The 20,915-nt window shown below is 40.6% G+C and overlaps 1 protein-coding gene across 5 annotated transcripts; it reads left to right on the forward strand.

Moving 5' to 3' along the window:
* The first annotated feature begins 9,258 nt into the window (after window positions 1–9,258).
* Window positions 9,259–16,064, forward strand: pou2f3 (POU class 2 homeobox 3). Of its 5 annotated transcripts, none has more exons than XM_062486123.1 (13): window positions 9,259–9,406; window positions 9,778–9,828; window positions 11,405–11,439; window positions 12,285–12,386; window positions 12,711–12,807; window positions 13,057–13,145; window positions 13,380–13,556; window positions 13,723–13,864; window positions 14,057–14,190; window positions 14,468–14,632; window positions 15,036–15,105; window positions 15,338–15,449; window positions 15,569–16,064. In XM_062486123.1, the coding sequence occupies exons 2-13, from the start codon at window positions 9,786–9,788 to the stop codon at window positions 15,609–15,611; spliced, it is 1,209 nt and encodes a 402-aa protein (XP_062342107.1). In that variant the 5' UTR covers window positions 9,259–9,406; window positions 9,778–9,785; the 3' UTR covers window positions 15,612–16,064. The 5 variants fall into 5 exon arrangements, with proteins under 5 accessions (XP_062342107.1, XP_062342111.1, XP_062342112.1 ...); XM_062486127.1 differs by having other exon boundaries at window positions 15,039–15,105; XM_062486128.1 differs by having other exon boundaries at window positions 15,063–15,105.
* Window positions 16,065–20,915: the final 4,851 nt, after the last annotated feature.

The raw sequence follows: 20,915 nt of genomic DNA on the forward strand, positions 1-20,915 counted from the left end.
ATTTGATTATGCGTAACTGCTAAATTCGTCATCGTAACGTCTAAACAATTGGAATAACACACATATTGCATATATAAATCACAAGAATAAACTGTAAAAATACAAATACAAGTTTATTAAATAAAATGATTTAATAAAAATGTTTACGTTTGAATTTTGGCAGGGTAGGCAGTGCCTACCTTGCCTACCCAGACTGCACGTCACTGCCCATAACTGCTGAACAACGCCGACACACAGTGCTCGTCTTATCCACCACTCTCTCGCCTGTACTACTGTAACTGAATGGGAAACCAAAGTTTTCCCAAACTTCGCAATCTTAAAAAGGCCGGCGGGTCCTCTATCTCTCGTGGGTCGCCACCACTCGCCATACTCGTCCTTAGTGCTGCTAGCTAGCTATCTCTGACTCACGGCGGCGCCAATCAGAGCTTCAGAGCTACAGATTAGATGTCCCTAAAGAACAGGAGTATCTAACAGTAGTTCCGCATTACATTAATTAATTTGCACGCAAGTCTTTATTTATTTTTATACCGTGTATTCTCCGTGTAATTTCATGCACCGAACCGTGACGCCCGTACCGTACGGTTCGGTATGAATACATGTACCGTTCCACCCCTACTGTGGTGTACCAAGCTCTGTCAGCTTGTTGAGCTGTGTGGCCTAATTCAGCACAGGACACAGTGCCTATGAAAAGAGACTTGACTTCTCTTTCTAACTGATTGACCCTTTTCACAGAGTCTAGCCTGTCTTGTGATGAAGTGCACACTTTGGCAAAGTGATTTTGCTTGCTGCATTTGTGGCATACAGCTCCAAAAGCTGGACACTGTCGTGGCTTGTGTGTCCCACCACATTTTCTACATGCATTTGCATTAAATGTTTGTGCTCTATCTGGTGGCCTTTGCATTCTCTTTTTGCTAACTTTATATTTCTTTGAGCCAACTGCCACCTTGCTTAGTGCCTGCACTGATGCTTCTGTTTGCGTTGTTCCCATGACACGCATTTGAGACTTAGTAGCTTCTGCAGCTCTGCAAATATCAACAGCTTTATCTAGAGTCAAGCCTGTTTCTCTTACTAGTCTCTCTTTCATGCGAGCATTTGGCACACTAAACACAAGTTTGTCTTATCATATCTTCTTCACCCACACCAAACTCACAGTTCTTGCATTTCTGACGAAGTTCAGTCACAAACTTGTCGACAGCGAGTCCTTCAGGTATGGAATGAGACCAAAACTGGTGGCGTTCAAAGACAATATTTTTCTTAGCTGTGCAGTACGACCTGAATGCACCCATAACCTCGTCCAGCGTCGGTTCATCATCGCCAGCTGTTTCAACGTTGAGAGTGTTGTACACCTCAAGTGCATCCTCTCCGACGGTGTGCAACATGATAGCAGTTTTCACCGGTTCATCCTTCTCATCCGTACCTGTAGCGTCGCCAATTTTCGCTTAAATCGACGGTGAGCACGAGCGGTGCAGGGGGCTTGAACTGGTCCATGCTTAGTAGGGCTGTCAAAATTGCTCACAAATGACGTTCGAATATTCCCTTTAAAAAAACACATATATTCAAATATATTCGAATTTCTGGTTGCCCATTAGGCACATCAATAACAGGACAAATTAAATAAACGAGATACAACTACTTGTATACTGTAGGTAGGCCTAATTTATTTAAGTTTAAACATATTTAACAACATATTACCTACACTAAAAAAAGTTAATTAACTATGGCCAAGACCGCAGACCTTGGCCTATCGCTCGCACACACGCACTCTTTCTTTCTCTCTCTCTACCGCACCGTCGCGCTCTCTGCGCATAATGGTGTAAAATGAAAGACAACAATAAACAAATTCTGAGTTCTGATCAAGAGTTTTGTGCAAGCAATTTAAGGTAGCGATTCTTGTCCCCAATATGGCAGGCTTCATTCAGTGATTGAAACAAATATTATTAACATTAATTGAAGTTTTACAGTATAGAACCGACATTGAACGCTCCGAGCGAGCTGTGCTGTGGTAAACATGGAGATGTAGCCTCAAGTTGCTAGTTGTTGATAAGCTAACTCTAGCTTACATAGCTTACACACTACTTTAGCTGTAGGCTCAACAAGTTTACCATCAACTGACCAAAATCCGAAATATTTCCAGACATCACTCTTTAGATTTTTTGGGGTTATAATCACTTTCTCTGCTGCGGTCAAGCTGGGTTCTGCACTTTCTGCCATCTTCCACGCAAGTCAACTGTCAGCAGTGACGCTGAGACGCGCGTCGACCCACAAAGCAGACAGACTGCTGCCGTGGTTGTGTTTTTTTCTTTTTTTTTTTACATTTGAATATTAATTTTCACATTTGAATTTCTACTTGAGTAAAAGTCTTAAAGTATCTGATATTTACTGTACAGTAATTTTCTGATATTACATTTACCTTACATTTTGTCATTTAGCAGACGCTCTTATCCAGAGTGACTTACAATAAGTACAGGGACATTCCTCCGAGGCAAGTAGGGTCGTTGTGTAGGGTCGTCATGGCACGGCCGGGAATCTAACCGACTACCTCCTCATTAATAGTCCGATTCCCTAACCGCTCAGCCATCTGAGCCCATATTAAGTGTACTTAAGTATTGAAAGTAAAGTACAAGTAAATGCTGTTAATAAAAAAGTAAAGGGTCAGAATTTTGAGAATTATGACGTTTATTCGTTTAAGTGCTGTGGCCACCATGACCAAGGACAAGGAGTTGTGTTGAAAATATTTGTTTATGCTAATTATGATAACTAAAAATTAACGTTCATGGAATTAATTTTAATTTACCTCAATGTGTTTCCTGAGGTTGTATGTGGAGTTTTTTTGAATGCCAATATTTCAGTAGCTTTGGGTAAGCATAAGAGACACTTCATCCGGTACGAAGAATCTTTCACTCCAACATAAGAAGACATTTCTCGCAAATATGGCAACGGGTGTTGGTCTTCGTCCCCACCGTCGTATGTTGCGGGAGAGCAGGTTCTTCCATTTCTGCTTCCATCATGAAATCAGTCATTGTAGAGTGGAATTCTACTCATGTAATCGCTCGCTAGATAGCATCCTGGGCATCACTGGGAATCAACAAACCGCCGCTTTGAGAGCACTTGTTTGCAATTGTGCATTAACATGATTAACAAATGATTCAACTTGCAAGCTAGGACCACTGATTCGCCAAACCTGCTTGCTTGCAGTCTGTTCCACCACAGTCCCTGACTTTGGTCTCATGATTCTTTTTTCTTCTTCTAAAGATAGATTGTATTTTGTAGCGAGTAACGAAGGTTTCAGGGGAAATGTATCGAAGTCAAAGTAACAGTTTTCTTTGCAAAATGTAGTGAAGTAAAAGTGAAAGTACACAAAAATATAAATAGTAAAGTACAGATATCTAAAAAAAACACTTAAGTACAGTAACAAAGTATTTCCACTTTGTTACTATACACCACTGCTAACAGACCACTTCTACAATATACTACATGGGTAAACTAAGGGTTAGGGATAAACTAAGGGCTAGGGGTAGGGGTAAGACAGAGTATTGGGATTCGGCCTACGTACTCAGTATTTAGTAGGCAAATCCTGTGGATAGCCTACTGTAGCAGACCTTTCTATGTTCAACGGAAAAGGGTGTTTTGTCCCTCGGGAGTTGCTGTAGGCACGCTGCTGACGTAAGCATTATGTGAAGTCAGTAAGGGCTGTTCCAGAGCCTGTTTAAGGAGAGCATGGCCACTCCCTATTAAGCCCCATTGTACCGAATTTGGTTGCAGTTACACCAGAGTTCCATTGGGAGTGATCGACTGGGAGTCTATGGAGATAAATGGCTAAATTAGTCTCTTTCACCTGATTGTCGTTGAAAAATCTCAGATTTGATTGTAGTTTTTGCATGTTCAACATGGATTACAACGCGAAAGTTGAATGAACGAGTACTTATGTCCTTTAGATTTCTTACAGGGTAAGTCGTTGTTGCCCATAACACGCTAGCATTCTGCTAACGAATGCTGATTGGTTACTGAAGGACTGGCTACGACCAGAGATCCCGCTTGATGGCATCCGAAGCATAACCAGAATGTCAGAGCATTAGCAACATTAGCAACAACATTAGCAAACCAAAACTCTTTCTAGCAGGTGTATTGACAGGGAGAGCTTCCCTGTCAGCTGTGTTGTCGATGCCTCGAGAGAAAAATGGAAGTGAACAGAGCTTGCCGTAAAGCAGTGTCTCTGGCCGTACAATGTGTATGACGTCATTGACATTGTAAAAGGCTTTTTAGAACAAAAAAGCGACTGAAAAAATATCTAACACCCAGCAGTGTGTATTTGTTTTGCCTCCCCTTTCAAATTCAAAATTCAAATTATGAGAAAAAAATATATCCTGAGAAAAGTGGATTTTGAGGGGTATAGCTCCATAGACCTCCATTCAAATACAAGTGGTGAAAAGAGACTGTGTCCGTGTCTTATTGTTCACAAGACCATATAAAATTATATCTAAAACAACCTACAAAGAGGTCGCTTACATTACCGAAGTTGAATTAGCCAATTTCGTTAGAGCTAGCGATGCTAGCTAACGTTAGTTTGCTAGCTAGCTGTATATAATATTTCACTGGGTCTTGCAGCTGTTTGATTTACTGAAATTATTATTAGCCTAAATGTTATGTTCTAATTGCCATTTGCCTACTTTAGCAAGTCACTGTATTTCCAAGCCCAGATAGTGTAACTGAGACGACACAGTAAATAATTCCTCTTTCAAGTAATAATCCCCCGTTCAAGTGTTGAGCATTGAATTGCACGGTTTGTAGAGATCTTGGGAAGAAGCCACATTTTTGTTCTAAAACCGGGCTATAAAGCGCTTCGAATTATAAGACGCACAACCACAAGAAAACTGTAAAATTGGGGTACAGGCCGCGGCTTTATTTCCCGCAAAAAATATCTGCTTAAGTGTGGGTGTAATAGCGCCATTGATGGCCCAAATAACATTCAGCAGGAATATGTCACGGTCCAAGAAATCTTAGTGTCATAAGGACAGCTGAAAATTGACCTGACTTAAATAAATGAAAAGTGTCTAGGATTATGCTACACAGCCCACCTTGACCTAATCTTCATAGCTGTATGTTGCCAGCTGTGCCATTTTAAATTGGTGGGAAAACTGTGCAGCTCAACAAAATTGTACAGATCAATTTTTGTATAGTTTTTATGAACTTTTTGTGAAGCTAAACCATTGAAAGTGCAGTCTATACCAAGCCTCTTCATTTAAACTTTGTTTAATAGAAAACTGTTTTGGCTGGCTTGTAGGCTTTTGTCTCCATGATGCCTATTATTTGCCTTACAACTTCAAATCCACATAGGGATGTAGGCTTAAAGAAATTGAATAAATTGATAATTTTTACATTGTTCTCTCCTAATGATGCAAGAATGAGTAATGTGTATAGCAAAACAACTTTTCAGTTCTGCAACACAGAGCCAACAATTGATTGATTTCAGTTTATTTTAGGCAAAAATAGCTCATTCCTTGCTTTCTGGACTCCCTACAATGTCTTTTTTGTGACTGATCAACATACATATTGTCAGGTTTCCCATCTTTTGCTCGTTTCTAGTGGGATGAAATGTTTATTACAGTCTAATATGTACCTATTTATTTGATTTTATGTTATATGTTCAATGTGCCAGTAGTATGGTTTATGCAAGAGTGCTGTACTACATTTCATGATTACATTTGACTGACTAAGCATTGTATGTAATTTCAGTCTCTCAAGGAGTAACTATTGTCAGATTAATGGGATTACATTTTAGCCCAGTTGTAATCTTTGTAGTCCTGGGGTACATTTGTTCTGTCTGCCTCTGTTTTTCTAATCAGAAGATTGTCAGGCATATGTTAATTACCATGATATTCTCATCTTCTTTTTTCAAAAGGTATGTATGTTTGTTTGGAAGTGCCCCATACCATTATGGTTGATTGTTAAGTGCCTTAACTTTGTACTGTGTTTATCATGATTTATTATGTATTTGGTAGCTGCAGAGCAGTAGTCTATTTACAAAATAAAAGTTTACACATCTGGTAATCCTTTCTCTCCGTCTCTCACATTGTATGGAGAGTGACGTGTTATGGAGTGATATCACCTTTCGCATTCTGCAATACATGAGCATGGTTTAACATAGTTTTTGGCGCCATCCTCTGGTAAATGTCATACTTCAAGTACAACCTGAGGGGATTAATTCTAAAATATGGAATTGGCCTTCCCAGTCAAGTACAGAATCTTTTAAAATATTCAGACCCCTTTACTTTTTTGACCTTTAGTTGTTATAGGGTTTGAAATTAATCAGTATTTTCCATCCATCAATCTATACAACAATTATGTTGAGGCATTGATCTGTAAAACACTGTTGAAAAATTTGAATTTCCTAGGACCACAAAGGGTTCCAACTATGTGAAATGAAATAAGCTTGGAACCACCTATTGTGTTCCTAGAGCTTATCATCCTTCCAAGAAACTGGGCAACAAGGTCCTCTGTCAGGGAGATGACCAAGTGCCCAATAGCCATTGTACACACAGACTTACATTTAGCAAATTTCACTTCAATGCCACATAAAAAATCTTGCAAAAACATTCATAGGTAGTGTGCAATTCATGACCAATACCATTCCTACAGCACAACGCTATGAGGATGCTTCTCATTAGCAGGGACTGTGAGACTGGTCAAGATTAAAGGAACGATGACTAGGGCCAAATATCTATGTTGGATGTTCAAGTGACATCAGAATCAGAATAAGAATGGGTTTTATTCGCCATGAAAGTTTGCACAGACAAGGAATTTGCTTTGGCAGGAAGGTGCAAACATTAAACATATAGGAATCTAAAATGTAAATATGAGGACTAACTATACTAAGGGTACATAACTAGCAATACTAAGTGGAATTAGGATTAAAATAAACTATACAATAAAATATAAAATAAAATATAAGTTGCAGTAATTTACAATATAAAAATACAAATATTATAAAAAATACAAATGGTACAAGATTGTGTAGTGCAGTGCAAAAATCAGTGTGTTTTAAGGACATTAAGTCATGAAGTCAGTATGAACTCTTGGCCTTGTTGAAGAGGCCAACAGCGGAAGGGCGTGTGGTATTGGTCCTGATGGACCGCAGCCTTCTGCCGGAGGGGAGTGACTGAAACAGGGAGTGACCAGGGTGGGAGGAGTCGGCCACAATCTTCCTCGCTCGCCTCAGGGTCCTCGAGGTGTGCAGGTCCTCGAGGGCAGGCAGATTGCAGCCAATCACCTTCTCAGCAGTGCGAATGATACGCTGCAGCCTGCTCTTGTCCTTGGCAGTGGCAGCAGCGTACCAGATGGTGATGGAAGAGGTGAGGATGGACTCAATGATGGCTGTGTAGAAGTGCACCATCATTGTCTTTGGCAGGTTCAATTTATTCAGCTGCCGTAGGAAGTACATCCTCTGTTGTGCTTTCTTGGTGAGGGAGCTGATGTTCAGTTCCCACCTGAGGTCCTGGGAGAGGATAGTGCCCAGGAAGCGGAAGGACTCCAGTGTTGACTGGGGGTCACACAGGGTGATGGGGGTGAGTGGGGCTGTTTTCTTCCTGAAGTCCACAACCCTCTCCACTGTCTTAAGAGCATTGAGCTCTAGGTTGTTCTGGCTGCACCAGGTCACCAGGTTGGCTGCTTCCCACCTATAATCAGACTCGTCTCCACCAGAGATTAGCCCAATGAGGGTGGTGTCGTCCACAAACTTCAGGAGTTTGACGGACGGATGACTAGAGGTGCAGCTTTTGGTGTACAGGGAGAAGAGCAGAGGAGAAAGGACGCAGCCCTGGGGTGATCCGGTGCTGATAGACCGGGAGTCAGAGACTTGTGTTCCCAGCTTAACGCACTGCTTCCTGTCAGACAGGAAGTCTGTGATCCACCTGCAGGTGGAATCAGGCACGTTCAGCTGGGAGAGCTTGTCCTGAAGCAGGGCCAGGATGATGGTATTGAAGGCAGAGCTGAAGTCCACAAACAGGATCCTGGCATAGGATGCTGGGGAGTCCAGGTGCTGTAGGGTGAAGTGGAGGGCCATGTTAACTGCATTGTCCACAGACCTGTTGGCTCTGTAGGCAAACTGCAGGGGGTCCAGTAGAGGGTCTGTGATGGATTTAAGGTGTGCCAGCACCAGGCGCTCGAAAGACTTCATTACCACTGAGTTCAGGGCGACGGGTCTGTAGTCATTATGTCCTGTTGGCCTTGGCTTTTTGGGCACAGGGATGATGGTGGAGGACTTGAGACAGGCTGGCACATGGCATGTCTCAAGGGAGGTGTTAAAGATGTATGTAAACACCGGAGACAGCTGGTCAGCGCAGTGCATTGGGACACGTTATAAATAATGGGTCTGAATACTTTTAGAAATATATATTTTGTATTCCACAAATGTTTTTAGTTTGTAAAAGAAAAGTAAAATATTGGCATATTGTGTAAGGATGGATTATTACTTATAATAGGCTATTACATCACTTTTAAATGTAATTTAAAAATAAATAAATAAAGTGTATGACAACAAAATATGAAAGGGTTTGAATACCTTCCAAAGTCACTGTACTAAAATACCAGACATACTTTTACACCCCCCCCCCCCCCCTCTTTCTCTCTGTGGGAGTTTGAGTGTGGGTCTCAGTTATTGGAACAATATGTGATGATGATTGTCCAAAGGCATGACAAAAACAACATTGTTGAGGATGCAACCCAATGACAGGAGTGAAACAGATGTATTCTCAGCATACTCCTTTCCCCTCAATCCCAAAATTGCAGTTCCACTCAAAACAAGGTTTTTTTGTTTTGTTTTTACCTTTCTAAGGTCTACTTTTCTTTGCATTTGGATATAATTCAAAAAGATAACTAGTAGCTGAGAAAAAAGTTGAGAAACGGCAATGCCACCTCAATGGTTTCAAAGAAAAAGGAGGAGTTTAGATGAGGGCATTATGAGAGGAACCTGTGCCATCATGCTTTTTTATCCTCCAGTCTGCTTTCATCAGTCATGTTGACACTGGATAAACCTTCACCACACAAAAAAGGTATTGATATGTTGACATCTTATAATTTTCTTTTTTTTAATGGCCAGAGCTGAACTTTTAATTTAACATGTTTTTGGCTTGGGAACCCATTCATTCATACATACACACACTGAAGTTCGCAGTCCCATTGTTGTTTTATGCAAAAGTCTGAGGCTGGATAGGACACACCAGAGACTTATGCAAATGATCCTCCATCTGTATGTGTGGGGGATTGAAAAGGTGAACGTTCCTCTACTAACCCACTTAGGTAAATGCAGATGAGCATCAGTGGATTTTTTCTCGAAGTTGTTCTCAAATTCCATTAATAAGACAAGAGGCATATATAAATGTGAAACTTTTTGGGGAATCTTCAAACTAAGGTGAGTTATCTTTTTATGCCCTCACTAATTGTTTATTTATGAGTCCATTATGTTTAGGTTTTACATAACTAATCCAAAATGTCATATAAATCTTTGTGCCGTGTTAATAATCTATGTGAATGTGGGTTGACTTGGTCTGTATTGTTTTGACTGCGAGAGATAGGCAAACAGGAGTAACTGTGGTGAACACTGAATGGGGATACCCTCCAACTTATGAATATGAGAACAGCAATCTCATGTGGGGGGAAAAATTTGAAAGTACACAGCACATTAGAATAACCTCAAGATCATTTTACTTGTAGCACTGACTGCTGTATTGTTCCAGCAAAGCTACAATCCTTTAGGAAAATAAGCAGTATTTATCATTACAGATATTAAGATGAGCACTGACATAGTGGAACAGTCTCACCATGAACAAACAGGTAAGGATGTTGTAGTTGACTATCATTTCATTCTTTTCTCGGGAAGCATATCTCCAAACATTATGCTGACATATCTGGGAAAGTTATCATGTTTGCTTTTAGTCACCTTTTTTGCCCTCGATGTTCATCTTTTCTTTCCTGTGCGCAAAAAAACCTTATTAGTACTTAGTACTTATTATACACAGTAAATACAGAGAGTATGTATTCAGTGTGTTACAGTCAAACATTTTAAAATACACATTGGTTTATGTTCTGTATTTGATCATTGTCTAATTCATAATTTAACCACAATATTTTTGCCAAATGGTCATGTAATTGATACTTACCTGGAAATGTACTTTGTGAAATGAACGTTTGAGAAAATTGAAATAATTATTTTCAATTAAAAAACAAAAAAAGAAAGACAACTTTGTCATAAAATTCTCTTCAATCTCAGAAAATGATCAGTGATGATGTCAGCATTTGCTTAATAGTATAGAACTAATTTAGCAAATGTGCTCAAGTTTTGTTGAAAACTACATTTAGACACATTGCTGTCCATACCAGTATCTTCCTCAATCTCACTTCATTGAAAAAAAGGCTGTGTTGACTGTCAGTTGGAAGGCCTACCAGGATGCACCCGAGGCTGTTTGCATAGAAGCACTCCAAGCCATTTGCTGTGTCCTGACACACTAGGTAGTAAAATACAGAACAAACTGCATGAAAAATGGAACTTAGATTCACAACAAAAGAGAAGTGAATGTTTTCATTTGTTTAACCCTTGAATTGGTCAAATTGCAGAAATGACAACTATAATCTTCTGAATTATCCCAAAAACATTATATACCCTCAGGAAATAAGACAGTCAATACTTATATACTAAGTCTCAGAATCATAAAAAAAATTATTTCATAGATTTTTACATTGAGTGTTCTTTATGCTAGAATATCAGCCTTACTACTAAGATTTAATTGTGCATAACATGTAGGTTAGAAAGATATTTCTCTGTATGTAAGTAAATGGATGTCCCCTAAGCAAATGCAATGCACAATTTAAGACCTAGATTTTGTCACTTGGTGACAAATGTGATGTGACGGAATGCAGAGCACCCACTAAGGTCTAGATCACAGGGTCATTTTATATGTATGTGTGTCTGTGGTAGTATACTAGTGTTGAGAAATAGAGAGACAGACATACAGATGCACCTGTGGGTCTGTAAACATTCAAATGGAAGGACCTGAAAAGGTTGCCATGGCTACAGTCAGCTCATTTGCATGGGTTGATGATTTCCATACTGGAAGTTTGTCCGTAGAGAGGGGTTGGATTTCCATATTGTGGGTCTAGCAGGCATGCTACCCACCGCAAACTCCCAGAGGTCCCATTTGACATTCAAATAAGGGAAGATTACCTGCCTTGGCACAGTACACCTTTGAACCCAGGCATATATCATGCTTTTTTTGGTTTATTTGAGATTATGTGAATGTGCCATTTTGGACAAGGCATTATTCACCACTGCAATGTTATGGTGCTTGTACTTTCAAGAAAAGACACAACATGCTGGTACATAAATTGTGTTTATGGTGTTTTTTCTTTGCAGACATAGAACAAAATGGCATTGACTTCTCCAGACAAGTGAGTATTAATTTCCGATCTTTTCTTCAGAACTAAACTTTCCTAAATGGAAAGTATTTTTTAAACATAGGTTAATATAAATGACCTTTTGTCAATACATAATAACATCCTTAATGTAGCTTTTACTCCAAACCCCCTGACTGAGTTGCCGTACAGTAACTGAACAAGCCAGTATTGTTTATGCTTGGGAGAATCTTTCAGGGAGATGTTTACCAGCCCACCGGTCCACAGTCACTTTATAAAAAGACATCAAACTAACATTAAAGATAAGCACATTCTCCCATATCTGGGTACATAGCCTAATGTGACATTCAGTATTGTACCACAGCCACTGAAACTGACTTTGGTAAAACCCTTAGGGAAAACAATTGGGTTTCGTAGTTTATTTTACTGTTTAAACATTTCAAACAACTTCTGGCTATTCTGAACATCCCTCAAATATTCCTTCAAACTTTGGCAAGATGGGTGGTTGAGTTTTTGCCTGTAGTCCTCATAGTTACAGGAACTGCCCTAAGCTTTGGAATACATTTGCATAGCCTACTGCATTGCCCGAGGGGAGGGTGGGACTGTATTGCTGTTTGTATCTCGTGTAGCAAGTCCTGCAACCTAACTTAACCGGTTCAAGAGCTCACATGCATGTGAACGCACACACAACTCACGCACACAAACACACACCATCCGCTATTAGAACACAGGTGAATTTCAACTTAGGGTAGTTCTGTAGAAACCGCCAACTAAATCCATGGAGAGAAAAAAGGTTTATAGTCTCATAGTCTTTGTTCAAGGAAAATCTCTTCCTGTTAAAGTAGGAGGAGTGTCATTTTGTGGTGGTGTTTCGTTGTCAGATCAAGACAGAGGACATGAATGACTCCCCTCACTCAGTCACCTCTCTGAAGACATGTCACCTGACACAAGGCTCACCAGTGCATGGTGGTCAGCTGAGCGGGGTGAGACACTATGGTTATATTCTATCTCAATAGATGCATGCACACTGCATGTTGTACTGCACTGCAGGATTGGCACTTGTTGGCACAAGCTAACTATTCTTGAGTGTGTGTGGGGATGCATGTCTGTGTGTTGTAAGCCTCCATGGAGAGTCCCAGGATACATCTGTTTAATAAATATTTACAATTCCAAATGTAGGATTTCATAACAAAACAGTAAAAAGTGGAAAAAGTAAAGAATAAGATAGTGTAGCAAAATAGTCTTCAGATTTATGGGTTATGACATTTAAAAAGAGACCCCCCCCTGTCACTATCCCTGTTCTACAGGAGCTGCCCTCCCTACATACCATGCAGCAACTGGTCCTGATGCCAGGAGCTCACCCATCATCCTTCCTGCTCTCACAGACTCAGACAAACCACCAAGGTAAATACCCATGTGTGTCTATAAATATATTGATAAACACTGTATTATTATGTCAGCAGACTAGTCCTTTTGTTAGACTGAATTCAGTCACTCTCTACTAGTCATAGGTATTAGTCAACAGTTCAGCACCAACCCTCCCCCCCAAAAAACTTGGTTGCTCAATTGCTGAAACACTCTTTACTTTAATTCATTACTTTATTATCTCTATCTTTCTGCTGCTGTAAACACCCAATATCTTATCTTGTTCAGCACTTTTGCAGCAGAACCTCTTGTCCCTGCCGCCCCAGAGTCAGTCAGGCCTCTTGCAGCACCAGCCTGGATTAGCTCTCACACCCCAGGTAAACCTAACCCTGAGGGGGGAGAAGGTCTCATCCCACAGTACCATATCACTCACATAATTTTTCTTTTGTACACGTGCATGAAAAGTGTGTAGATCAACTATGAGGTTCATTTGCTGCCATAAACCCAGTCCAGGTCAAAATGCTCACAACCTTTTCATTCCAAACGAATGAATCCATTGCAAGGTCCACTGTCCCTAATGCTACATCCCCTCTGTGTGTCTCTTTTCCCAGGCCATGAGTCGTTCAGGCCTGGCTGGCTCGTCCATGGAGGGCCATCTGGACATGTCCCACCTACAGGTGCCTAAACACATGGGAGTTAGCCAACAGGACGAACCTAGTGACCTGGAGGAATTGGAACAATTTGCCAAGGCCTTCAAACAGAGACGTATTAAACTGGGCTTCACTCAGGTACAGTATGTACCAGACACTGGTGCCTGTAGGTAACGCATTGACGTGTGGGCTATAGTTTCCTCACACATTGGCAAATTAATGTTTATAATTTATGTATTTTTGATTTTGGGATAGTGGATAGAGATATGTATTACAAAGTGATTGTATGCTTGTGTTTGTGAAGGGCGATGTAGGTCTGGCTATGGGGAAACTGTATGGGAACGACTTCAGCCAAACGACAATCTCACGTTTCGAGGCCCTGAACCTGAGCTTTAAGAACATGTGCAAACTGAAGCCCTTACTTGAAAAGTGGTTAAGTGATGCAGGTAGAGTGCAGCATGAGAGTGTTAAACACAATATTTTTCAAACAACTGAGTACATCATAGATCGACAAGCTTCATCATTATGTATATGGGAAATGCAATGATTATCTTTTTATGCCTCAAATTGTTTCGATTTGTGTATTTGTACTGAAACTACTTTGGTTAAGGTTGCCCTTATCAATGTTTCCCTGTTAGAGAACTCCCCATCGGATCCTATGAGCGCCTCTGCCTCTCTCCCTCCCTTGATGGAAGGATATGGCAGGAAGAGGAAAAAGAGGACGAGTATCGAAACCAACATCAAGCTAACCCTGGAAAAACGCTTCATGGACGTAAGTTTGTGATGTCATCTACAGTATCTCCAATGAAGCAGAAACACTAAAAGCAGTGCTAACAGTCAATCCTTTTGTCAGAGAGTGCTGAAATGTGCAAGTGACAGAACATTTATATTGTATGTATTCTAAAGATAAATGTCACCATCATGTTTATTCTACATAGCGTCATTCATAAAACCCTTGTTCAATAATTATTGTTGTGGTAAAGTTTGGAGTTGAGAGTGGAACTAGCAAGCAGCACATTGTTATGACAACATAATTTACATTTGTTCAGAACCCCAAGCCCAACTCAGAAGAGATCACTCTGATCTCAGACCAACTGTCCATGGAGAAAGAGGTGGTCCGTGTCTGGTTCTGTAACCGCAGACAGAAAGAGAAAAGAATCTACTGCCCTGTGTCCAACTCACCTATGAAGTCTCATAACTTCAACTCCAGAATGGTGAGCCACAAAATTAGCTGAATTTTAGCAGGTATCTCTACCAATGCCATTTTAGAATTATGTTTATGTTTTCTAAGAATATAATGTAAAAGAGCTCAGGATTGTAAACAAGTTCATTTGTAGCTTCTTTTTGCTGACTGTAGTCATTGTACAGTCATTGTGTGAATCAAAAGCATTTCATTGAGCTGAACTGTGAAATTATGCAATATTGTAGATTGTACTATTGTGGCATTGTGTCATACAGACTGCTCCTTGACACTAACGACTATTATACTGTCAGAACTGTGCACTTTTAGACCTTAATTACTACTGGACTTAACATATGCACTACTTTATTGTTGTTTTGGATCAGTGTCAGGTAAATTAACAAATATAAATGTAACTGCAATGTGTTTTTCCTCATCAGCCATCATGTAACACACTATTTCAGGCGTCCACATCCAGATCATACAGCCCTCTTGCTTCAGGGGGAGGTAAGTATTACACTTATAACACAAGTCTGTGACATTCTGTGACAAAATGCAGACATCCCAACCTGCAGAGACTCATTTCTGGGAGGTGGCTTCTGAAAACACAAATTAAATACATTTGTATTGTCAAATTCCTTCAAAGTAAAGTTCAGAAACTTACATACATGTGTATCCATACTCTTAAGAGCATAATTTATATTGAAACGTTGGCTGACTGTGTTCCTCTGTGTTTCAGTATCGTCCAGTTCCTCTCCCAGTAGTCCCAGTCGCGGGCCTTCCCCAGGCACTCTCTCTTCCGCCACCACTACTCTGACCTCCCAGGTCAACCAGTCCTACAGCACTCCAGGGTGCGTGACAGTCAAGCTCCCTGGTTTCCATGCACTTAAACACATACAGAAATCAGATGAACCCTATTGACTGGCAACGAAATATGATATTAGATAAATATGCTGTGTTTTCATTTCAGGTCATGGTATCGAACATGGAACCCAGCATCCTATCACCACTGAAAGATACTTCCTTAGTAACTGTCCACAATTATTCTGATAACGCAGACAAACTACTGATGTCAGTAGAGTGAAAGGAAATATGTACCTACAACTGTAATATAAAATAAATTATGCAATTGGTATCAAATACTCCTTAATGCAACTGTTTTTTCACTGTGATAATCTGTGAGATGCACAACAGGTAAATTATTGCCAGACAAATGTTCCCTACACAGGAGCAAATTTCAGACCAGTATGGCAATTTTAACTGTTTCCTTTGTTATTTATCATTAGTTATGGTGCGTTAAGGTACTGTGTGAAGGTGTACATATTACAATGTAAGACAACAATTGTATATGTTGTCCATTGATTGTATTTTTTATATTTGTATGTATTTGTTTGAACATTAGTGACATTGGTAAAAGTTGGGAGTGTATAGATTTTGGGGTAAAATAAAGTTTCTACTGATCAATATTTTGAAATTATATTATTAGTTTAAACCTGAATGAAACATTTGTAAAGAATGAGACTTGTTTTGTTGCTTGTTTGTCCGAAGACATAGACATGCCTGAAATATCCATAGATGAATAGTCCTACATTAATGTTCATTAATGTGTAGGGAGTCAGATGGCTGAGCGGTTAGGGAATCGGGCTATTAATCAGAAGGTTGCCACAGTGGTAGTGTATTGCATGCCGCACCATGACCATGTGAATGCATATAAATTAGTGATGGGTCATTCGCGAATGGTGAACGTCGGGAGCTGGCTCGCATATCTGAAGAGCCGACTCTATTTTTTATAGATTAATATAGCCAATAGAAATTAAATGATTATGTAATAATTAAATAATGAAAGATTTTAATTGTATTTAAAATAATTGACTAATTCAAAGAATAACCAAAAAATAATTATATAGGCCTAAAGGCGCACACACATTCGTTTCGACTGTCTGATCATCCTCACATTCTGTTCCTGTCAATAATACACGCAGGGGCGCCGTATAGGGGGGAAAAGTTAGGATGATTCTAAGGGCCCCTGACTGACAGGGGCCCCAAAAAACTCATATGAAATTATATATATTATATATCATATAAACCATCATCATTGAGTATATATATATTTCAAATATAATAATACAATTAATGATCTATTTGTTTTTACTTGTGTTTGGCAATAAAAGTTAATTATTATATGGCAACGACAGTTCTGAGCGTTCTGATTGGCTAATGGGTAGTGATGGCAGCTGCGTAAAGAGCTCTGGACGTCACGTGACTTTACTGTTTACGTCGCCATTTTCGCAGGAAAGTAGTGGCAAAAATGAACGGCGCCGGCACAGATTTCAACCTGTCCGAGTTCACTGCGCACTTTAATTCAAAAGACATAGGCAGCTATAAAGCAAAACTTGATTGATTAAACATTAGTGATCCATATAATGCTCCCGGAGTTATTTTTACGACCTTTACGAGTGAAACGGAAGGTTTCCCTGACTTTCTGTATCCAGATATTTACAACTCTCTTATCAACTTTCATTCGTCCTACTCTGGAGTCTTTGAAAGCCTACAAAAGCATGGAGGGGTATAAATGGACGCAATCAGCTGGATTAGTGATGAATATTCAGCTTTGAAGTCTACCAGCAACAAATTGCTATGTGTAACGTTAATGCAGTCAGTTTTATAACTTGTATAGCTAGCTAGCGTTACCTAGTCTGTAACGTTCGTCAACGGTTAGGTACTAACGTTGGCTAACGTACATTATATCAGTGCACTTTTCATCACAAAAATGCCATTACATATTTATTACAGATAAGTCATTCCAAGAGACTGAATGATCCTCAGTTTAAGCCATGGGTGGTTGTCAGGAATTATGGGGTTCTTTTCTCTGGATCTTAGGAATCCTATAAAATGCTCTCCCTCTATCTTTTCCCTGACGGTTCAGGCATCCCGGCGCACAGCAGCTATCCACCATGTTGAATCAACGTTTATTGAAATAGGCAGCAAATTAAACTATGTATAATATGTATGTAAGTATATATGTATGTACACTCTGGCGCTCCACTTGGCTCTCCACTTTCCTGCCAAAATGGCGATGACCGGTGCATGCTGGGATTGCGTGACGTCAACTACCGGAGCTCTATAAACCTCCTCGCCGGTCTGATACGGATTCTTATTGCCCTCTGACGTCATCTTCAGAATGAGGGATATCGAGGAGTCAGAGTTTTACCAGAGCCTGTTTAAGGCTATTTATATTAGACATTCTCTGGTTTTACTATCCAGATGATAATGAAGACATCAACAGCGACAAGGAAATTCTTAACTTTATAAAAGAGCAGAAAAGTGTGAACACAGAGAGAAAAATGACAAGCGCTAGGCAGATTGCTAGGTTTGGTTGCTCAGATTTCAGATTGGTAGTGCTGTCAGTTAAACGCGTTATTAACTGCGTTAATTCTTTTATCGCGAGATTAACGTTCTTTTTGGCCTAGCAAACTTTGTATTTTTTTCACATGCTGTTGCAACGACTACTGACGTTAGAAAAACTACAACACCATACCGGATCTAGCTAGACCGGAAACAAAACAACAGGCATGCCGCACACACTTGTTTGGGCTTGCGAGCCGGCTAAAGAGTAGTAGGCTAAAGTTACGTTTTGAGTGGATAGCGAGCGCGAGACGCCGAAATGGATGCCAATGAGATTCTGAATGAAAAGGTTTCTTTTACAAATTTGCCAAATGGTTCCACTGACAAGACCTGTTTTGTCGTTGTGAACTGAGCTATCACTGCAGCACGTCGAGTCTGAAATACCACTTGATGGCCAAGCACACAGCTGATGCGAATTCTCCGCCCCCTCGTCAAAGCCAGGCAATGTTGCAATGTTGTCTTCAATTTAAAAAAAACATTTGCACTAATTAAGCATCCAATCCACTTTTCCATGTTGATAAGAGCATTAAAATGCGAAAAAATAATGGGACAAAAAGAAATCAAGGGACATTTAGAATAAAAATGTGCGATTAATTGCGAGTTAACTATGACATTAATGCGATTAAATATTTTAATCGTTTGACAGCACTAGTTGCTAGGCAACACCTGAAACACACCGTGAGAAGACTTGAGAGCTAAACAAAACGACATGTTTTAAATGAAAAGAGAGGGGGGGGGGGTTCCATGTCAGACCGAGGGGGTTCAAAATAATTCATTAATTAATCATTTGTTACACAGAACTTTATTATATTAAATAATATTAATCAAAAATGAATCACACGCCCAACCCAAAATACACACATTTAACACCCTATACAAAATTCACACCCCATTCAAGTCATATCTGCCAGAAACTGAAGACTATAAATGAGTTCCCTTATCCTGAGACCTGCTTTCTTACCTGCCTGTTTCTACATCTGTTTGTCCACCTCACCTGTTGCTTCAGCTGGCTCTCTCACAGCAGCATTCTGGATGCTGTCCTCCTCTCCTATTCTTCCTTCAATGCCGAACAAATCTATCTTTTTCTCTCCCTGACCCTGTCTTTCTGCTTGAGCAGCACTGGTTGAAGCCCAGTAGCAGAGATAGCGTGGGTGCATGGGTGCGGCCCAGTGTGCAAATTATACAATGACAATCGGGGGGGTCAACTCAGTGCCCCCCCCCCACCCCCGCCTCGGAACGACGTTCACCCCTGCTGCCGCCCCAACCAAGTAAATGGCAATGGCACACACACACGCACTACTAAAACTACAAACACTATTGTAGTAATGTCTTTCTTAAATAAAAAAGTTGATCTTTACAAAACTACCACAACTACCGTACCACAAAGTACGCTAGTTGGAAATTTTTACAGATTCTGACAACCAATGAGACAGATAAATTAAGCTATCTTGCTTGATACAGAGCTAGCGATAGCTATCTTTTAAGTTGGTGGGTGGTTAACCATGTTTCTATCATTAACATTCTTGTGAATATTATACAGCTAATTGCCATTACAAATACATTCGTGACAGATTTTTGGGGGGTATTAGATAACTTGCCTTTCTTGAACTTTCTCACGACGCGGAACGTACCGCTACGTAGCTACACTGAGGTGATTGAACCAGCAGTGTACACTGCCTGGTCACTCGCGCTGTTTCTTGAGTTGTATTGGGCACTTGTCACTCGCGCTGTGTTTATTGAGTGAATTTTGACTAGATGGCAGTCAGTGTAATACTGTGTGTGATATTCCCTGCCATAAAGTCAACATTTCTGTGTATCGCCAACCTGTTACTGAATGAATATGGTAATTATATTGTAATATTTACGATTACAGGTAAGAACGAAATGTATCGACCCCCCCGGCCTGTGGTTTTTACCTCTTTTGGGGGGGTCCGAGCCTTAATCGGGGGTTCAGACCCCCCCAAACCCCCCCGTAATTCCCACACTGGTGCAGCCGCCCCAGGGCCCCGTGCCAGTCAGGGGGCCCCCAAACTGCGCCGATCTTGAGTCACGTTACGAGAAAGGGGCCCTTGCTTAGTGACACAATGCAGATAATTAGCTGAAAGAAGCTAACTACGGCTTCTGATCTCGCGCTACCACATTCCGTTAATCCAGCTCTTTTTAACAGTCACTTAACTCATGGCTATGGTAAAACAAGCGGAGCTGGTTCATGAAGGAGGACGTGAGACATAGCGCGCCACTAGCAATGCGTCATTTTATGCACAGGGCACTCCCTCCTAATAGGGCGTGGTATATAAGGGGTTCCCGGCATATGCATCGCTAGTGCGACATAGACTTCAGTCTTCCTGCTGCCTCCGCCTCCCCGGCCTCCACCCTTGGTTCTGTTTTCTGTTTCCTGTTTCAGGGGGAATGCGTCGCCGCTCTCTGCTCGGAGGTCGAGACGGTGTCTCGTCGGATGCGGCAGGGAGCCGATGCGAGCAGAACCACAATGCCAAATCAAATCAAATGTACAATCGTGTTTGTATAGTGGGAAATAAAGTATTCGTAAAGTCATACTGAGTCCTCCTGCCTGAACCAGCACAACAATAACAATTACCAGGCAACAAAACGCTACATTCAGTGCCGAACGAAGTTTCAGCCATCTCATTAAGACATAGCCTACTTGCGTTCGTGCATGGATGAGGCCAGACTGTCAAATCTCACCTTTCTGTGTGTGGAGCGGGACATACATATTGACAAGGACAGAGTGGTTGGCAAATTTTCCACCATGAAGGAGGAGGATGAAGATTTAATGAGGGATATGTGTATAGTTTTGTTAGATTTATTTGTTCTGGAGGATCGTTAAGCAGACAACAAAATTGTAAGAAATACTGTGGCACTGATTGAGCGCACTTGACCTGTTCAGCCCCATC

Source organism: Osmerus eperlanus, chromosome 19 (assembly GCF_963692335.1).
Source record: "Osmerus eperlanus chromosome 19, fOsmEpe2.1, whole genome shotgun sequence".
Taxonomy (NCBI): Eukaryota; Metazoa; Chordata; class Actinopteri; order Osmeriformes; family Osmeridae; genus Osmerus; species Osmerus eperlanus.